The following is a 16192-nucleotide window of genomic DNA, read 5'->3' as shown; positions in this document are numbered from 1 at the left end:
ATAAAGATGACTGTGTGCATTTAAAGAACAGCAAATTGCCACATTTTACACCAATCTTGTAACAAGTATTTTACTTTGTAGAACAATCCAATACCCTTTACAACAAGTACATACAGTATAACACCCCTTTTCCACTAACAAAAATAACCCGGGATTTTTGCCCCTGGACCACTGGAGGGCGGTATTTCGCCCCCCCTTGCCGCCCGGGTACCTGTCCTGCGGCGTATATGTGCGTAAAAGCTGGCGGCGGTGGCAGCGGGGGTCCCTGCAGTCAATAAGAAATAACGAGCGCTATCCGCCGGGCTATGCGGAAGCGCTTCTGTTGAGATTCAGCAAAACAGCGTGCGCCGTGCTGCCAATCTAACCAGGATAATTACCTACAGTAGGTTGGACCTGAGATGTTCCCGGGTCCAGGGACAGCGGAAACAGGTAACCCGGGTAACCCAGAGATGCCCTCATAACCCAAATTCGCAGCTTTGCGAGTCAAATAAAAGCCGCCCATACACCCGCACGCTAGCCGCGCGCCAATTTCACCTGCACGTATGCAAATGGATTATTTTGTATTAACATCCATTTGCAGCTTGCATGTGTGCACGAAATCATTCCATTTTCTAAGGTGTTTGCAAATCTAAGTCACTCTCTGGTGACATAGATAGGTGGCACCTTGGTACGGAAAGAGGGGGAAAGCTGACATCCAGTGACACCAATACGAATACCAATTGCCGTATTTTCGGGATAGTTAATGTCAAAAATAAGTGTATTTCTAAATACAAATACACCTATTTTTTTACAAATTTCCTTTAGTAAATTTCCCCCTTACTATCCTGAAAATACGACAATTCGTATTCATATTGATAGCACATCAATACGACTACGAATTTCCCCCAATTATCTCTGTCCACTTTATCTCCCTCCCCAAGCCTTAGTACATACACCCCTGCCCCTGGGTCTTCTGTAGTAGTCCCTTCTTTTGTGTGCACTGCCAATGTTTATGTACTATGCATATAATGCACTGTAGTCAGCTTATGTACATATAAGCACAATATTATAATATATACACACATCTGTACTTGTCCTCTATTGTTAGTCACTGTTTTGCTTATTGGTTTATTTACTCTGTAACTGGGCGCTGCGGATCCCTTGTGGCACCATATAAATAAAGAATAATTATACTAATATATTTACTAAATTTGGCAATCAGAACTTGGTCTAACCAAAAGCCAGTTGTCCTTGTTACTATGGCCAAAATTTCCTAAAGGTGCCCATACACGTTCCGATGCGGCGGGTCCGTTTTGTACTTTGAGATACGCGCTCCCGCAACATCTCATCGTACAGTACAAAAAGTGTGTGCTTTTAATCGCGTTGCATTGTATGCACAACGCATGCGATGCGTGCTATTTAAGTACAAAACGGATCCGATAAACGGACCGTGGATGGGCACCTTAAGAATATGAAAACGACTCATTCGTATTCCAAATAGTGGCGTATTGTGGTTAGTAAATTTTCCTCTATATATCAGATTCCTTTAATTATCTGTAATAGAAGAAACATAAGCCCACATTACCTGCCGCTGGTCAGTGAGTACATTCGGGTCGCCCTGTCGCCCACCAGGTACGCTTTCTCTTGTCCCTGCATGCTGGTAGTGGAGTCGGTGAGTCTGTCAGGCAAGAGTTGCAGGACAGATAGAATCCAGCATGATCCGTGCTGCCGTCTCCTGGAGCCTACAGAGCACTGTGAGTGTGTGTGTGTGTGTGTGTGTGTGTGTGTGAGTGATGACCGGACCATACACACAGCAGCAGTGGGAGAACACCTTGTACAGGTAACTGGGAAGCAGCCAATGAAATCTGCCCTGGTATAACCACGGATGCCGGGGTCTTAGGACTATTGTTTTTACCTCAGTGAACATGGAAAAAGTACTCAGGGAAAATGATGCAAGTAAATGGAGGGAGAGTCACCCAGGAAAACACTGATGTGATTGGACAAGATGAATAAAATAAAACTTTCTAAAAATTTGTGGAGACTCCATTGTGACAGAAATGATCCCCGTATTTATGGGAGATGCGATAAATTGTTGCTGGGAAAATAGGATCTGCCAGTTACAGGAGTGTGATTGTAAAATATCAGCACGACCTGTCACAAGGTCTGTAATCTGCATTTCGGCTCTAAGGCTGGGTACACACTAAAAGATATATCTACGAATGGATCAGGCAGTGAGTTCACGCTGCCCAATCTGTCGGGACTGACGTTACAACTGGGTGGAGGCATTCGCATGCGCCCGCCCAGTGAGCTGTCAATCACTGCCGGCACTGGTGCATGTATACGGTCGTCTGGCGTATTGCCCAATGCATAGATATATCTTAAGATATATCAGCCATCATCTGTGCTGCACAACCAATGCGATATAATGCCGGTCACAGACATATCGCTGATGCACCAGGGCCGGATTATAATGGGGGCACAAGGGGTCAGTGCCCCTGGGCCCCCCTCTAGCTAGGGGCCCCCTGTGGTTGGCATGTATTTTTTTAGCTAAATGTTCTGTGCATGGGAGTGGGGTAGTGCTGCAGCTTCACCGATCTGCCAATGTGACAATGATTAATGGTGCTGAGCACGAGAGCCAAGTGTGCAGTGCATTACTGGGAGTTGACTAAGTCCCATGGTACTTTGCACCAGAGGGCAGAGGCTGAGACGTTTGTGCTGAGCTCTGATTGGTGGAGCTCATTACATGCTTCTCAGGCCCATGGATAACAGCAGCAGCAGCCTAGTCATGGGAGGGTTTTTAATCAGAGGCAGCACTGGGACTGTGAGGTCTCCTACATAGTAAGGTGCAGAGGGACAAACACAGGCTTTTCATGTGGTATGTATGTATGTATGTATGTATGTATGTATGTGTGTGTATATATATATATATATATATATATATATATATATATCCCCTGAAGTTACCCATTGACCAAGTTTATACTGCCTTTACTCTGTGTTTGTGCCGGGACCAGCGCGATAGGTAAGTCTGCGGGGGATTGGGGGGGGTTTAACTATAGCACCGCAGCCTCCAGCGCCCCCACATGCAAATCGCCCCCCCCCCCCCCCCCCCGCGGTGGCTGCGGTGCTATAGTTACGCTGCTGGTACTGTGGTGTGTGGGGGGTCTCCGTCTCCTCGTTGCCGCCTCCTGCTGCCTTCACTCAGTGGACAGCTAAGCAGGCTGTCCCCAGCGCCTCCTCCTCCCCCCTGCAGCCGGAAGGACGTCCGGCTGCGTTGCTAGGGGGAGGAAGGGCTTACCTTCCGGGGTCCAGGAGGACCTGCAAGAAGGTAAGCCCAAGGGAGGGGGAAAGGGGGGTCGGCAAGGTGGCGGGGTTGCGGTGGGTGGCGAAAAGAAGCCCATAGGCTTTTACAGGGTATCGCCACCCAAAGGACGAAATCGGTGCGGCCGAGTAATAGTACATATGAAAATGCGATAAAACGGGGGTTTACTGCATTTTCATTTTGATACATCTCGCCCTTGGAGAGGCTGATCAATCGTTTGAAAGGCTGATCAATCGTATTAATTCTGTTGAATCCACGATTAGATACACAGCCACCTGGAGCGCCAGTGCCACACATTTTCTAGATGTTGCCATTACTATCGATGCGGGCAGGATTAATACCGATGTGTATTTTAAAGATGTAGACTGCAACACTTTTCTCATGGCAACCAGCCATCACAGATGATGCGGATCTTGCAAGAACAAAAACAGCAAGTATTAGGTCTTTCCAGGTCTCAACTATTTGTCCCTAAAACGAGAGATTCTAAGATGGTTTTAGCATGGACTAGAACTTTTCCTACCACTAGTCCTGTGATTAGGCATGCAACCAATGCCCTTTGGCCTATCATTAAAACTGACACTGACTTACCTGGGTTAAGAAATCTTAGTCCATTAGTGGCCTTCGAAAGAGGGTCTTATACCCCATTCACACCACCCGCAAATTACCGGGTTAAAGCTTTTCAACCCAGTAAATTTGCCGGGAAACCCAGGTTTTTTGGTGGTGTGAAAGAGTCAACACGGGTCTGAAATCCCGGCACTCCGACCCTGCTCCTGACCAAGGTTGGAGTGCCGGGATTTAAGACCCGTGTTGACCCTTTCACACCACCAAAAAACCCGGGTTTTGCGGCAAATTACCGGGTTGAAAAGCTTTAACCCGGTAATTTGCAAGTGGTGTGAATGGGGTAGCTGATGGTAGTCAGCTATGCAATAGATGACCATTGATGTTTCACTGACCAATGCGCATCCCTTTTCTTTGACTGACTGGCCAGTGGGCCAATCAGTTCCTGAGGGCGGGGTTCATATGTGTCGGCTGTACACGGCAAAATTACCTGGCACTTAAAAATGCCGGGTAATTGCTTGGTGGCTGCTGTGAAAGGGGTATAACCTGAAGGATCGGTTTATGAGAACCAACATTACCGGTATGGGTATCGCTAGACCTCCCGGATGATATAGTTGTGTAACATGTGCCACTTGCAAACACATTGTTACTTGTCGTTCCGTCAAACATCCACATTCCGGACAGATCTTTGATATTCGACATGTCTTAAGTTGTAAATTGACACATGTCATCTATGTGATTGTCTTTCCGTGTAATCTTTATTACGTTGGGCAGACCACAAGGTCATATTAAGAAAGAATGCAGCTCCACCTGTCTGCTATCAATCAGTCCATTGGGGGCGGGGAAGTAGATCAGCCGGAGGCGCGCCATCCCATCAGTTCCCTTAATTACTTTATGATTGACCATATTGCAGAGTCCACGCGGGGAGGCAAAAGGGCTAAACAAATATTGCTGTTGGAGTCTAAGTGGATATTTAGGGATGCGGTCATTTGGTCTACTGCATTATGGTAGAAAGTCATTAGGTCGAATCCATTAGGTCGACATGCTAAAAGGTCGACATGACTCTAGGTCGACATGGGAAAAGGTTGACATGATTTTAGTTCGAAAGGTCATTAGTTCGACAGGTCATTAGTTCGACAGGTCATTAGTTCGACATTGTCTATGTAGACATTCACAAGGTCGACATGGAGTTTTTCACTGTTTTTTGAGCCAACATGTGCCGACAGGCGGTATTTCATGCCCTACCATCCACTAGGGCGTGGTGGGAGAATAAAATAGTGTGCCGAGCGTAGCGAGGCACCGTGCCCGACGCATAGCGAGCGCAGCGAGCGATGCGAGGGGATGCAGTGCACTTTAAACTGTGTCCATGTCGACTGTGTTGACATTCAGTTAAAAAAACAGTGAAAAACCCCATGTCGACCTTGTGAATGTCGACATAGACAATGTCGAACTAATGACCTTGTCGAACTAATGACCTGTCGAACTAATGACCTTTCGACCTAGAATCATGTCGACCTTTTCCCATGTCGACCTAGAATCATGTCGACCTTTTAGCATGTCGACCTAATGGATTCGACCTAATGACTTTCTACCATAATGCAATAGACCAAATGATCCCAACCCATTTAGGGATGCGGTCATTCTAGGGACCATTCATCCCAGAGGTTTGAACGAAAAGTTCACTTGGAACAGCTTAGTCTGATATGATATTTGGGTACTTGTGTACTTTCACGGCTCCCTTTGCATGCCATCGCATGCCATATGTAGTGGCATGCGATTGCATGCGATGGGATGCGATTTTTGCAGTTTTTAGCATTTTTTAGAAATCGCATGTGATCGCATGCGATTTTTAACAGAAATGCACCCAAATGCATTGAAATTAGTATCAAACATGTTCAATGGCCCCCAAATGTCAATTTTCAGTCTGTACCACCCCCACTGTCAACGCGAACCCGAAGCGTGGCGAGCGCAGCGAGCCCGCGAGAGGCGGCGGTACGCGTCCTACAACCTTTTCATACCCCCCCTATCCACGGCGGCGTGGAGTCCTATCCACGTCGGCGTGGAGTTGAGAATAGAAAGTGTGGCTAGCGCAGCGAGCCACCGAGCCCGACGCGTGGCGAGCGGACGCGGACACCTGTGAAGCCCGCGAGGGGATGCGTATACCTGTGAAGGTATCCGTGTCCCCTCGCGGGGCTCGCTGCACTCGCCACGCTTCAGGCTCGGTGGCTTGCTGCGCTTGCCACACTTTCTATTCTCAACTCCACGCCGACGTGGATAGTGGGGGTATGAAAAGGTCGTAGGACGCGTACCGCCGCCTCTCGCGGGCTCGCTGTGCTCGCCACGCTTCGGCTTCGCGTTGATAGTGGGGGTGGTACAGCCTGAAAAATGACATTTGGGGGCCATTGAACATGTTTGATACTAATTTCAATGCATTTGGATGCATTTCTGTTAAAAATCGCATGCGATCACATGCGATCAAATCGCATGCGATCAAATCGCATGCGATGCGATTTTTTCTTATGCGATGGATATCGTGGGAGCCGTGATTGTACACAAGTACCGATATTTGTATTTTGATGTTTTCAGATATTCTCTATACAGTATTTGAAATATTGTGTGATTCTTTTCCTCACAGTTTTTTTTTTTTTTTTTTGTGTTTGGGATCACATTGCTGTAGGAAGGGTCTGAGGACGGGGTTTGTGCCCCGAAACGTTACCCATATCTGCAACTAAAGTTACTTTTTGCAAAGTTGTACGTCCCCGAGTGCTGTTTGTTGTCTCTTGCATAAGGGACTTGGATGGTGGCACCGGAGCCAGTTGAAGTTTACCTCTTAAGTGCCGACAGTATTGGAAGGATATATATACATATCTATATATATATATATATATATATATATATGGATATATGTCGCAACTGTAAAAATACTGCGGGAGTCTGAGGACTGGTGTACCGACGTTACGGGGCCTCTACGGATCCTGACATTGGATCCTGCAATAAAAACAGTTTCTTTAAAAATGGTTGGGGGGGCCACACCTACGTACTCTAAAATAAAATAAATCAGGGGAGAAACTGTCACCATTACTTAACCATTTAGCCCATAAATAGGTTTAACTGAGTTTATGAACGGGAGGGGCTGCAGCACAATTCAAAATTCAAATAGGGGAGCCACACCCACTGCTACCCACTGACATTACAAACTGACTCACTGGCAGTTGGAGCCGCTCCCCCATTCGAATTTTGAATTGTGCTGCAGCCCCTCCTCTGCAGCCACCACTGGGGTCAGTATGTAATTTCTTTCCTGAATGCTACACTCTGAGATGCTTCTTTAGAAGAAATATATCATCATGTTTCTCTGTGAGGCTAAGCCTAGGACTGTGGGTCTTTGTTATATCCCGAGCGCTTATCTCTTTTCTTTTCGCATCAGTTATTTAAACAACAGCATTAATTATATGTTTCAATCAGCAGCCTTAGAAGCAACACACAAAGTTTTGTTAGATATGAACCCACGGTGCTCTTTCCAGGGATCTGCCATCTAATTAGCTGCTGGAGTTATTAAAGTTTTTTGGTAGAATAATTAAAACTATTCTAAATAGAAATGTTTCATCGTTGCTATTTAAAGGATTCTGGGGATAATTCAGGTTGGACCACATAAGCGATCCAACCCACAGCTTCCCGACAGTTGGGAATTGCGCATGCCCAGGAACCGCTTTGTGCATGTGCAGAATTGGTCCTGCGATCACATTATTAACAGGCAAAACCAGTCACGGGTATGTGCAGATGTCACGATGTTCATCTAGAACCGGGATCTTATTGCAGTTATTGTGATAGCAAATGCATGAAGGATGTGGCATGCAGGCAGGGGGTGGTATGCAGGCAGGAGGTGGTATGCAGGCAGGGGGTGGTGTGCAGGCAGGAGGTGGTATGCAGGCAGGGGGTGGTGTGCAGGCAGGAGGTGGTATGCAGGCAGGGGGTGGTGTGCAGGCAGGAGGTGGTATGCAAGCAGGGGGTGGTGTGCAGGCAGGAGGTGGTATGCAGGCAGGGGGTGGTGTGCAGGCAGGAGGTGGTATGCAGGCAGGGGGTGGTGTGCAGGCAGGAGGTGGTATGCAGGCAGGGGGTGGTGTGCAGGCAGGAGGTGGTATGCAGGCAGGGGGTGGTGTGCAGGCAGGAGGTGGTATGCAGGCAGGGGGTGGTATGCTGGCAGGAGGTGGTGTGACATCCTCTGACCTTATAAATGTATTAATGTAATATGTTGGACTTCATCACCAAATATTGGTTGCTGTATATTTATTCCCTTGGAAGAGACTGCATATATTAGCTTCCCTCACAGAGGGAATACAGCAATGGGTTAATATAACCTACAATAAATGTATGTTCAGGACACTTTTCATAGAAAAGGGATCTATAAGTAATAATTTCTCCAGTGAAGAAATTTCCCCTCAAGAACACCCCTCAAAGCAGGAGAAGTGGACTGTGCTGGACAGTCTGCTCTATGGCAGAGACTGATGGATTGTACTATTTTCCCTGCTCTGGAGGGGGACCCTCTTTTCCCGAATTGCTGACACTGGGGTGTCATGGAATAATAAAGCTGGGGGTGCTTGCGCTCAGCGCGAGCCCCGTTGTGAGCCCGCTCAAAGAGAGGAGATATAAGGGGGCACAGGAGGCAGAGCGAGAGTGCTGAGGGAAGGCTGAGGTGACGGAGGACGGGAGCTGTCGGATGCGCGCTGAGGTAACTGACAGCGCAGCACCACATCGCAGGTTGAGGCTTACCAGCGGCGAACAGTGAAGACGCAGGCTGGGTGGTGACGCAGGACCTGAGAGACAGTCCTGGGCGGCATCTGCGGCAGACTGACACCCGGAGGAGGCTGAGTTATCCGGAGGGCGGCAACTAGATGGAGGTCGGGCAGAGAGCTGCATCCTAGTGACGGCAAGGGGGAGTGGTGAGTGACAACCAGCCCCACGGCAGCTAGGTTAACTAAGTGACAGCCTGTCTTCCCCACCTCAATATATAGATAGAGAAACACATTCTCAGTGTAGCCCAGGGCAGCCAGAGGTCAACGTATCCAAGCTGGTGCAGCCAAGTTAACTCCTTGTATCCCTCTGAGCCTGATACAGTGCATACTAAGGGCGGTATTCAATGAGCCTGATTCGCCATGTTTTTATGGCGAATTTGTGCTGTTTGGCGAATTTTTGACTAAAACGGTGAATCACCCTATTCAATGACCACATGGCGAATACATTTGAAGGTTTTTTTCGCCATGATTCACCGAGTAGCAATCGCTATCTTTTTATGGAGAAGTGGAATGTGAACTTTTAAAATAAAGTGTTTTATTTTTTACATTTGGTGTAAAAAAATCAGGAATTTTATTCTGAGGAGGGCATGCTACTCTTATTCATGTGCTGTAAGCACATGAATATATATTTAATTAAAATTTTTTTTTTTTTTACACAGCAGCCAGCAGGGGGCGCCGGAGCCGAGCCGCTCATTACATATTCATATATTCACTGCACCCGATCGTTACGATCGGGTATAGTGAATATAGGTCCCCTGCTGGCACCCCCGGGGGGCAGCCTGTGCTGCCTGGCACCCGGGGAGCCCACCTAACCCCCACAAACGTTCTGGGCTAGGCAGAGAGACTTCCATCTCTCTGCCTGCCACCGTCCTCAGGCTCCCTGCGGCATACGCCGCAGGAGCTCATATTCGCCAGTCAGGGGCAGCGAGCCCCTGACACGTTGAATACCGGAGCCCGCCGGCTCCGGAACGTGGCGAATGTGCAGCGAATCCTAAAAAGGATTCGCTGCACCTCGCAGGTATTCTCATTGAATACCGCCCTAAATCTGCAGTCTGTGGAGGAAATTGCTAATTAAGTCTGTGTAGCCCGTGTTAACACTCAGCCAGTTGACTGGGAGAGAGGAGAGTGAGGGAGCAGTGCATTCTTCAGTCAATCATTAGCATCCTGCAATTAAAATATCCTTCCTAATACAGACAGCTGGAACAAGGACTTAGTATTCAGCACGGTATTGCAGACAGTAGAGAGAGCGAGGACTGCCTAGGCATGAGGGAATATAAGAGTCGGTGCAGTTTGGGATGGTATGACAAAGATAGAAATCAGAGTGTCACTTACCCATAGAGGTGCAGTGTAGATGGGGTAGCCAATCAGGTGCAGAAGGGGTGGTAGCTTAGGTGGAGGTAGTCAGGTGATCCATCTTCCTCTTGAGTCTGGATTTTCTCCGGTCAGGGATCTACAGCAGCTAAGTGGCTAATTACTTGCCTCCATTTCGCTCATTACCCTTACTCCTTCCCATAGTTTCCCCACTCCCCAAAGCCACTTGCCTACTGTTTTTTCCCTTCACGCCAGAGCCCTGTCCATGGCGTCATCGCCGCAGCGGGGGAGGGCCGCCGCCTCAGCTAACATTTCCCCACACCTCCCGCCTGCTCCGTGACTCGTGGTGGCGGGAGGCGGGCGGGCCGCTATGCTTCTCACCCCCTGCCATCGCCGCAGCACGCGGCGGTGGGGGGAGGGCTGCCGGCTCAGCGAGCATCTTCCCCACCCCCCCCCCCCCCCGCCTGCTCCGTCGCCGGTACGGAGCCGGCTCCCTCCCTGCGGCTCCGTGACTCGTGGAGGCGGGCAGGCCGCTATGCTGCTCGCCCCCTGTCCATCGCCGCAGCGCGCGGCAGCGGGGGAGGGCAGCCTGCTCATCATTCATTGTCCCCACACCCCCCGCCTGGTCCGGAGCTGGCTCCGTGACTCGTGGCGGTGGGAGGCGGGCAGGCCGCGACGCGGCCAGGGATCACGTCGGCTTAAATGCCGCAAGGTCCCCTCCTCTCCGGCCGGGACGGCAGCCATCCGGTCCCGGGGGAGGGGCCGCATAAGCAGGCAGTAATGATCTCTGCATTTTCCTTGGGCACGGGTTTTTCTCGCTTACAAGGGTACGGCTCTGAGGGATTAGGATGAGAAATTTCGTCTGATCCACGCCGACACACGGGTTACGCCCGTGGGCCTTAAGCGCGTCAGGATATGATTGCAGGCCATGGGTAAAGGCCACGCTACTTCTGAGTACCATCCCAAGAAGCCATTTTTCCCCTGTCAAGTAGGGTACAAGGCCAGTGACTTTGCCTTCAAGGATTCAAAGGGCGATAGAGGCGTCAAATGCCGTTTTCGCCGCGGATCCTGGAATTGGGGGGCCAGTTACCACTGCCGAACCATTGCTCAACATGTGTTTTTCGCCCTTGGGAGTAGTACCCAAGAAGGCTCTTGTTAAATACCGGTTAATCCAGCACCCGCTTGCCCTCGCTGGGCATCCATTAAAGATGCTATTACTGAGTAGGCGGGCAAGTGCGTTATCAGCTGTTTGATATAATACACTGGCTAGTCCATAAGTTGGGCACTGTGCACTCAGGGCCAAGTTGGGCATGGAGTCCGCTTTCTGCCTCCTTCCGCGACACCCTAACTTAGGGGATCGGTGGCCTACGCCAGGACCGAGGGCCCAACATGCGGCATATCTGGCCATGCATAGAGATTGGTATTGCGGCCGGCGGCTGTAGCCTGCTGGCTGACCGAGCCTGCAAGTTTCAGGTCCTTATCCGGGGCTGCCGGGCCAAAAAGAAGGACAATCTAAGGCAGGTCCAGTCATTACTGGGGGTCCCTTAACTTTGAGTGCTGGGCCGCCCCCAGGGGCGGTGTTTTGCCACAAGCGGGTAGGGGCTACAGCGGGGACTAAGGCTCCCCTTACATGGTTGGGCTGTCCCGGGTGATACGCTACGACCTGGTCGCCTGGTCTCCATTTCTGGTGGACTTTAATGGGGAGCTTCTTTAGACCACAGAGCCTTCGCCTATGGCCAGGTTTCAGTTATTTAAGCAGGCCCCGGGGTCCTCGGGTTTCGGGGCATTTTTTCAGGGCGTATGGCGCACACCCCCATGGCCTCAATCATGGATTGGGAGGGGTTTCACGGCCATTTTGCTGCTATTAGAGTTTTTCCCATCGCTGTAGCGGTGGGATGGCGGGCTCGAATGTGGGCAAGCCAGACGGGAGGTTATGGTGATATAACCTAGGAGGGGTGCACACAACTAACAACCAGGGCACCTTTTTTCACCCCTGACACTGCTCAGACATTTGGTATTACGCTTCTTGCAGGGCAACATACATTTCATGGAGCAGCACGTTACAGGGGTCGACCATGGCATCGCCGATGCCCTGTCGCGGTTCTACTTTGCGAAGTTTCGCGAGTTGGTGCCGATCGCTGCGCCCCTTGGGCTCACTTATCCATGTCCGGTAGGGCAGATCGTAGAGCAGACATGGGTGGATTACCTTGCCATCCCTGGCCCCCTCCACCAGTAGGGCATATGCAGCCACGCTGCAGGACTGGGCGGCCTTTTTAGGAGTCCTCGGGGAACAGCGGAAGTCGGTCGATGACCGTTGCTGTTTTCGGGCGTGGGCATTATGGCGCGGGCCTGTCCATCTGCCACGGCTGCGGCATTAGCCGAGATATATTCCATGCTAAGTTACGCGGAGAACGGGACACCACCAAAGCCTTTGCGCTAGCAGGGGCTGTGATTGGTGGGCGAGAGTGCAGACCATGACAGCGGATTCCCGCAAGTCCATCGAGCTGTAGACGCGGTGGAAATTGTAGCCTGTGTTCAGAGTGTAGCGGAGAGCGCGGAAGAGACGTCACTCTTTTGGATGGCGTTCTCTTTTGCGTTCTTTAGGGACTTTAGGGTCAGCGAGCTGGTTGCGGCCAGTTGGGCAGAGGTCGCTGGGTCTCCCTTAAGTCCCAGCTGGAAAGGGGAGCTGCACCGTGCGGCTGACCACGGCATATCTGCCTTTGAGGCCTGCCGCTCCGGCCCAGTTCCTCGCACATGCTGATACATGGCCGTGACGCGCTTACCGTGCACTGCTGTGTTTAAGCGTTGTGTGGCTGCGTTGGGTTTGGAGGTCGCTGATTGCGGGACGCATTCGTTCTGTATTGGTGCGGCCACCAACGCAGCAGCGGAGGGTCTTCCAGTGAATGCCATACAAGAACTCGGCCGCTGGAAGTCCTCCGCTTATAAATCTTATATTCGTTTAGATAAGGTTTAGAACGCGCCTTTGGCGCTGGATCCAAAAACGATGTTTACACTCGGTTCTGTAACGGCAGCGTTACGGAATCGAGGGTGTGAAGGGAATATTTTACTTTTTCCTCCGATAGTGGGCTGATTACAATTGGCTTCCCCCCCTCAAGTCCACCGGAGGTTTTTTAAGGTTTTCCCCTTCACTTGGATTCTAGTGTACTAATTTATGTTGTGCATTATATGTCTAACCCTACATTGTGCATTGTACAGTTTAAGTTTGAATGCTAACTGGTTAGGGTTTTCTTTTTCAGCCCTCCCCCCCCCTCCCCTTCAACGACTCATGCCACTGTCTGGTTCGTCGGGCATTCATTCATTTGTTGGGCATCCAATCATCATTTAGCTGTCAGGGCCCGGGCAGAGCTAGGGGCGAAGGCAGTACATTGGTTCGATGTCAGGGGTCTCCGGTGGAATGGTCTTTTACCATTGTTGTCAGACAAAGAGCGTCGTTGGGGTCGCCCGGATGTTTTTGGTGGTCCACCCAGGGGGTAACGACTTAGGCAGGGAACCAGCATAGGCCTTATTTTGAGGATCGAGGCTGATTTTAAGACTCTGGTTGGCCTTTGGCCTGGATTGCTGATAATTTGGTCCGACATAGTGCCTCGTTTCAACTGGAGAGGCTGCTGGAACCCTAAGTCCTTAGAAAGGATCTGACGCAAGGTTAACTTTGCGGTCTCCAAGGTGGACACGTCCATGGGAGGCACAGCGGTTAGACACCCCTCTTTAGCACTGGAGACCCCATCCTTCTACAGAAGTGATGGTGTCCATTTGTCAGAATCAGGCATGGCCGTTCTACTTCAGGACTTGTTCAGTTGTTGCAGATAGGGGATTAGGTTTGTGTTACTCTGGTTGACTTAGTATTGATTGGTTTGGCGGGCTTGGGTTCTACAGTAATTGTCTTTAAGTGGCAATTTTTGAACCCAGCTGTGGCGGGAGGGCGCTCTCGATCAGCAGTCCAGTTTGAAGTACAGGTGGTCACTGTGAGGTATTGCCACCCTCTGCCAGGAAGGCTGGTGAGTTCTGCCCCCGAGGGGGGGACGCAGGACACTTTTAGAACTGTCCTCATCATGCCCTAGGAGGGGCGGCAAGACAGTCACAGCGCAGGCTGGCTTTGAATTCAATGGGGGCGGTTCCTCGCCCTGGTTACAAGTTGGGGCGTTGTAGTCGTCGCCATTGCTAACGTTTTATGACTGGCTGGTCTCCAAGCGCTCTCTAGGCCATCCCTTTCAATAGGGTCATACCACAATAAATACCCTTTACCTTTTAAACTTATGCAGTGGTTGTCCATGTCGTTATTTCAGGTCACATGTCCGTGTGAGTTATTTCAGGTCATGTGTCCGTGTGATTTACTGCTAGGGGTAATCAAGGTTTAAGTTGAAAGAAAAGGTTCATCTCAATAATGCAGTAGACGCCTTACAGTATATGAAGTAAGGAATGGTCACCTTTAGACTTTGCTTTCAGTAAAAGACACCTCAGGAATGCAGTGATTCCAGCATAGAAATAGTTTACAGTATAGAAGAGATTAATTGTTACACATTCTGCCAGTACAGTGCAGCAAAACAGGTTGTGAAGTGTCAGTTTGTGCAACCAGTTCATAGCAGCTAGAGAGTATCCAGCATAAGAACAGATCTTAGAAAGAAAGAATTACCTCATTGGATACAATAATTACAGCTAAACAAGTTAATTTGTCATTACCAACTATCCCTTGGATTACAAATTCATTGTTTCTAAACTTTACTTCAGAGGAGCCAGACTTAAGGCCCCCATACACTAGCCGATTTTGGTCAGATTTCAGCCAGATCAGTCGGATCTGGCCGAAATCGGACCAAAATCGGCTAGTTTTGATGTCCCCTCAGATCCGATGCGCGGTCCCGTGCGCATCGGATCTGCGTCGGGTGGTCGGACCTGCTGCACGTCCGACCACCCGACTTGGGACCTAGTGGGGCGGCGCGGCGCGGCGGTAGAGGGAGCAGGGGGGGCTGGGGGCACTGCGGGGGACACAGGCGGCATAGAGCCGGGCAGGGGGAGCCGGCGGGAGCTGTCAGTACGGAATTAAAAAAAAAAGCCCATACAATGAATGGGCGGCCAATCACAGGCTGCCCATTCATACATAGCAGCAGCGGGGACGGGCAGCGCAGTGGCGGCTATTATATTTTTAAAATACTTGTCAAATGACCGGCCTCTCTCTGATTGGCTGAGAGCTCTCCGGCCAATCAGAGAGAGCGGCCGGTCATTTGACAAATATTTTAAAAATCTAATAGCCGCCACTACGCGTCCCGTCCCCGCTGCTGCTATGTGTAAGTACACTGCCCGGCCAGGTCAGCAGCGCTCACCGCACCCGCCGCCCGCCCCCACCACCGCTGGCCGCCGCTGCCCGCCCCCACTACTCCTCACCGCCCTGCAGCTCCCCGGGTTATTTTTTTACATGGGATAAATCGCATGCGATTTATCCCATGTAAAAAATGGCACATCAAGTGCCAAATTGTATGTGAGCCTCCCGGGGAGCTGCCGGGCGGCTCGCAGGTAAATTGGGTCCGACTTGTCCCTAGGACAAGTCGGCCTAATGTATGGGGGCCTTTACATTTGTTATTCAGTGGAGACATTGATCTTGTAAAGGATTCGGCTAGCTCAAGTACTGATTAACTCTGCAACAACTAGCAGAAAGTATAGAAAGCGCTTAATTTCCCTTGGCATATAGACAGAGACTAGTGCACTTACTGTACCTGGGTGTTCATATTATTGCGCAATAATAACAATAATAGCATAATTGTCATTATAAAAGGTATTCACTGTGTAATTGCATGCAGTTGTTTTATAAAAGTTAATAACATACTTATTGGTTTTAGCGTCAAAAGGTAGGGTTGCATAATTGTGTTATACCTCAGAATCTCTTAGGAAAGGAGAGTTGGAATAGGAGACATCGGCTGCAGTTCCAGTCTAATAAAATCTGCTTTGTAGTTGTTTATGTATGTATGCCAATGCCATTGTATTTGTGAATTGATATACTTGTTCTAACTTCAATAAATTGTTTAAAAACTGTGAACTGGTTCAGAAGAAAGTAACCGTCTGCACAACCCTACTTCACCCTATACAAATCAGTAAGTCCTTACAGTGGTATGCAGGCAGGGGGCGGTGTGCAGGCAGGAGGTGGTATGCAGGCAGGAGGTGGTGTGTAGACAGGAGGTGGTATGCAGGCAGGAGGTGGTGTGCAGGCAGGAGGTGGTGTGTA

At 49.9% G+C, this 16192-nt stretch overlaps 1 protein-coding gene across 2 annotated transcripts in view; it reads right to left on the bottom strand.

Annotated features, from left to right (window-relative positions):
* Window positions 1-2732, bottom strand: part of SLC30A8 (solute carrier family 30 member 8) — a 38722-nt gene extending 35990 nt beyond the window's left edge. For both annotated transcript variants that reach the window (XM_083186184.1, XM_083186185.1), the window contains exon 1: window positions 1565-2732. In XM_083186184.1, coding sequence (XP_083042310.1) covers window positions 1565-1785 — 221 coding nt within the window. In that variant the 5' untranslated portion in view covers window positions 1786-2732. The remainder of the gene's footprint in view (window positions 1-1564) is intronic.
* Window positions 2733-16192: the final 13460 nt, after the last annotated feature.

This window comes from Crinia signifera, chromosome 5 (genome assembly GCF_055691185.1).
Source record: "Crinia signifera chromosome 5, ASM5569118v1, whole genome shotgun sequence".
NCBI classification, from domain to species: Eukaryota; Metazoa; Chordata; class Amphibia; order Anura; family Myobatrachidae; genus Crinia; species Crinia signifera.
This window is presented reverse-complemented; position numbering and strand designations above follow the sequence as displayed.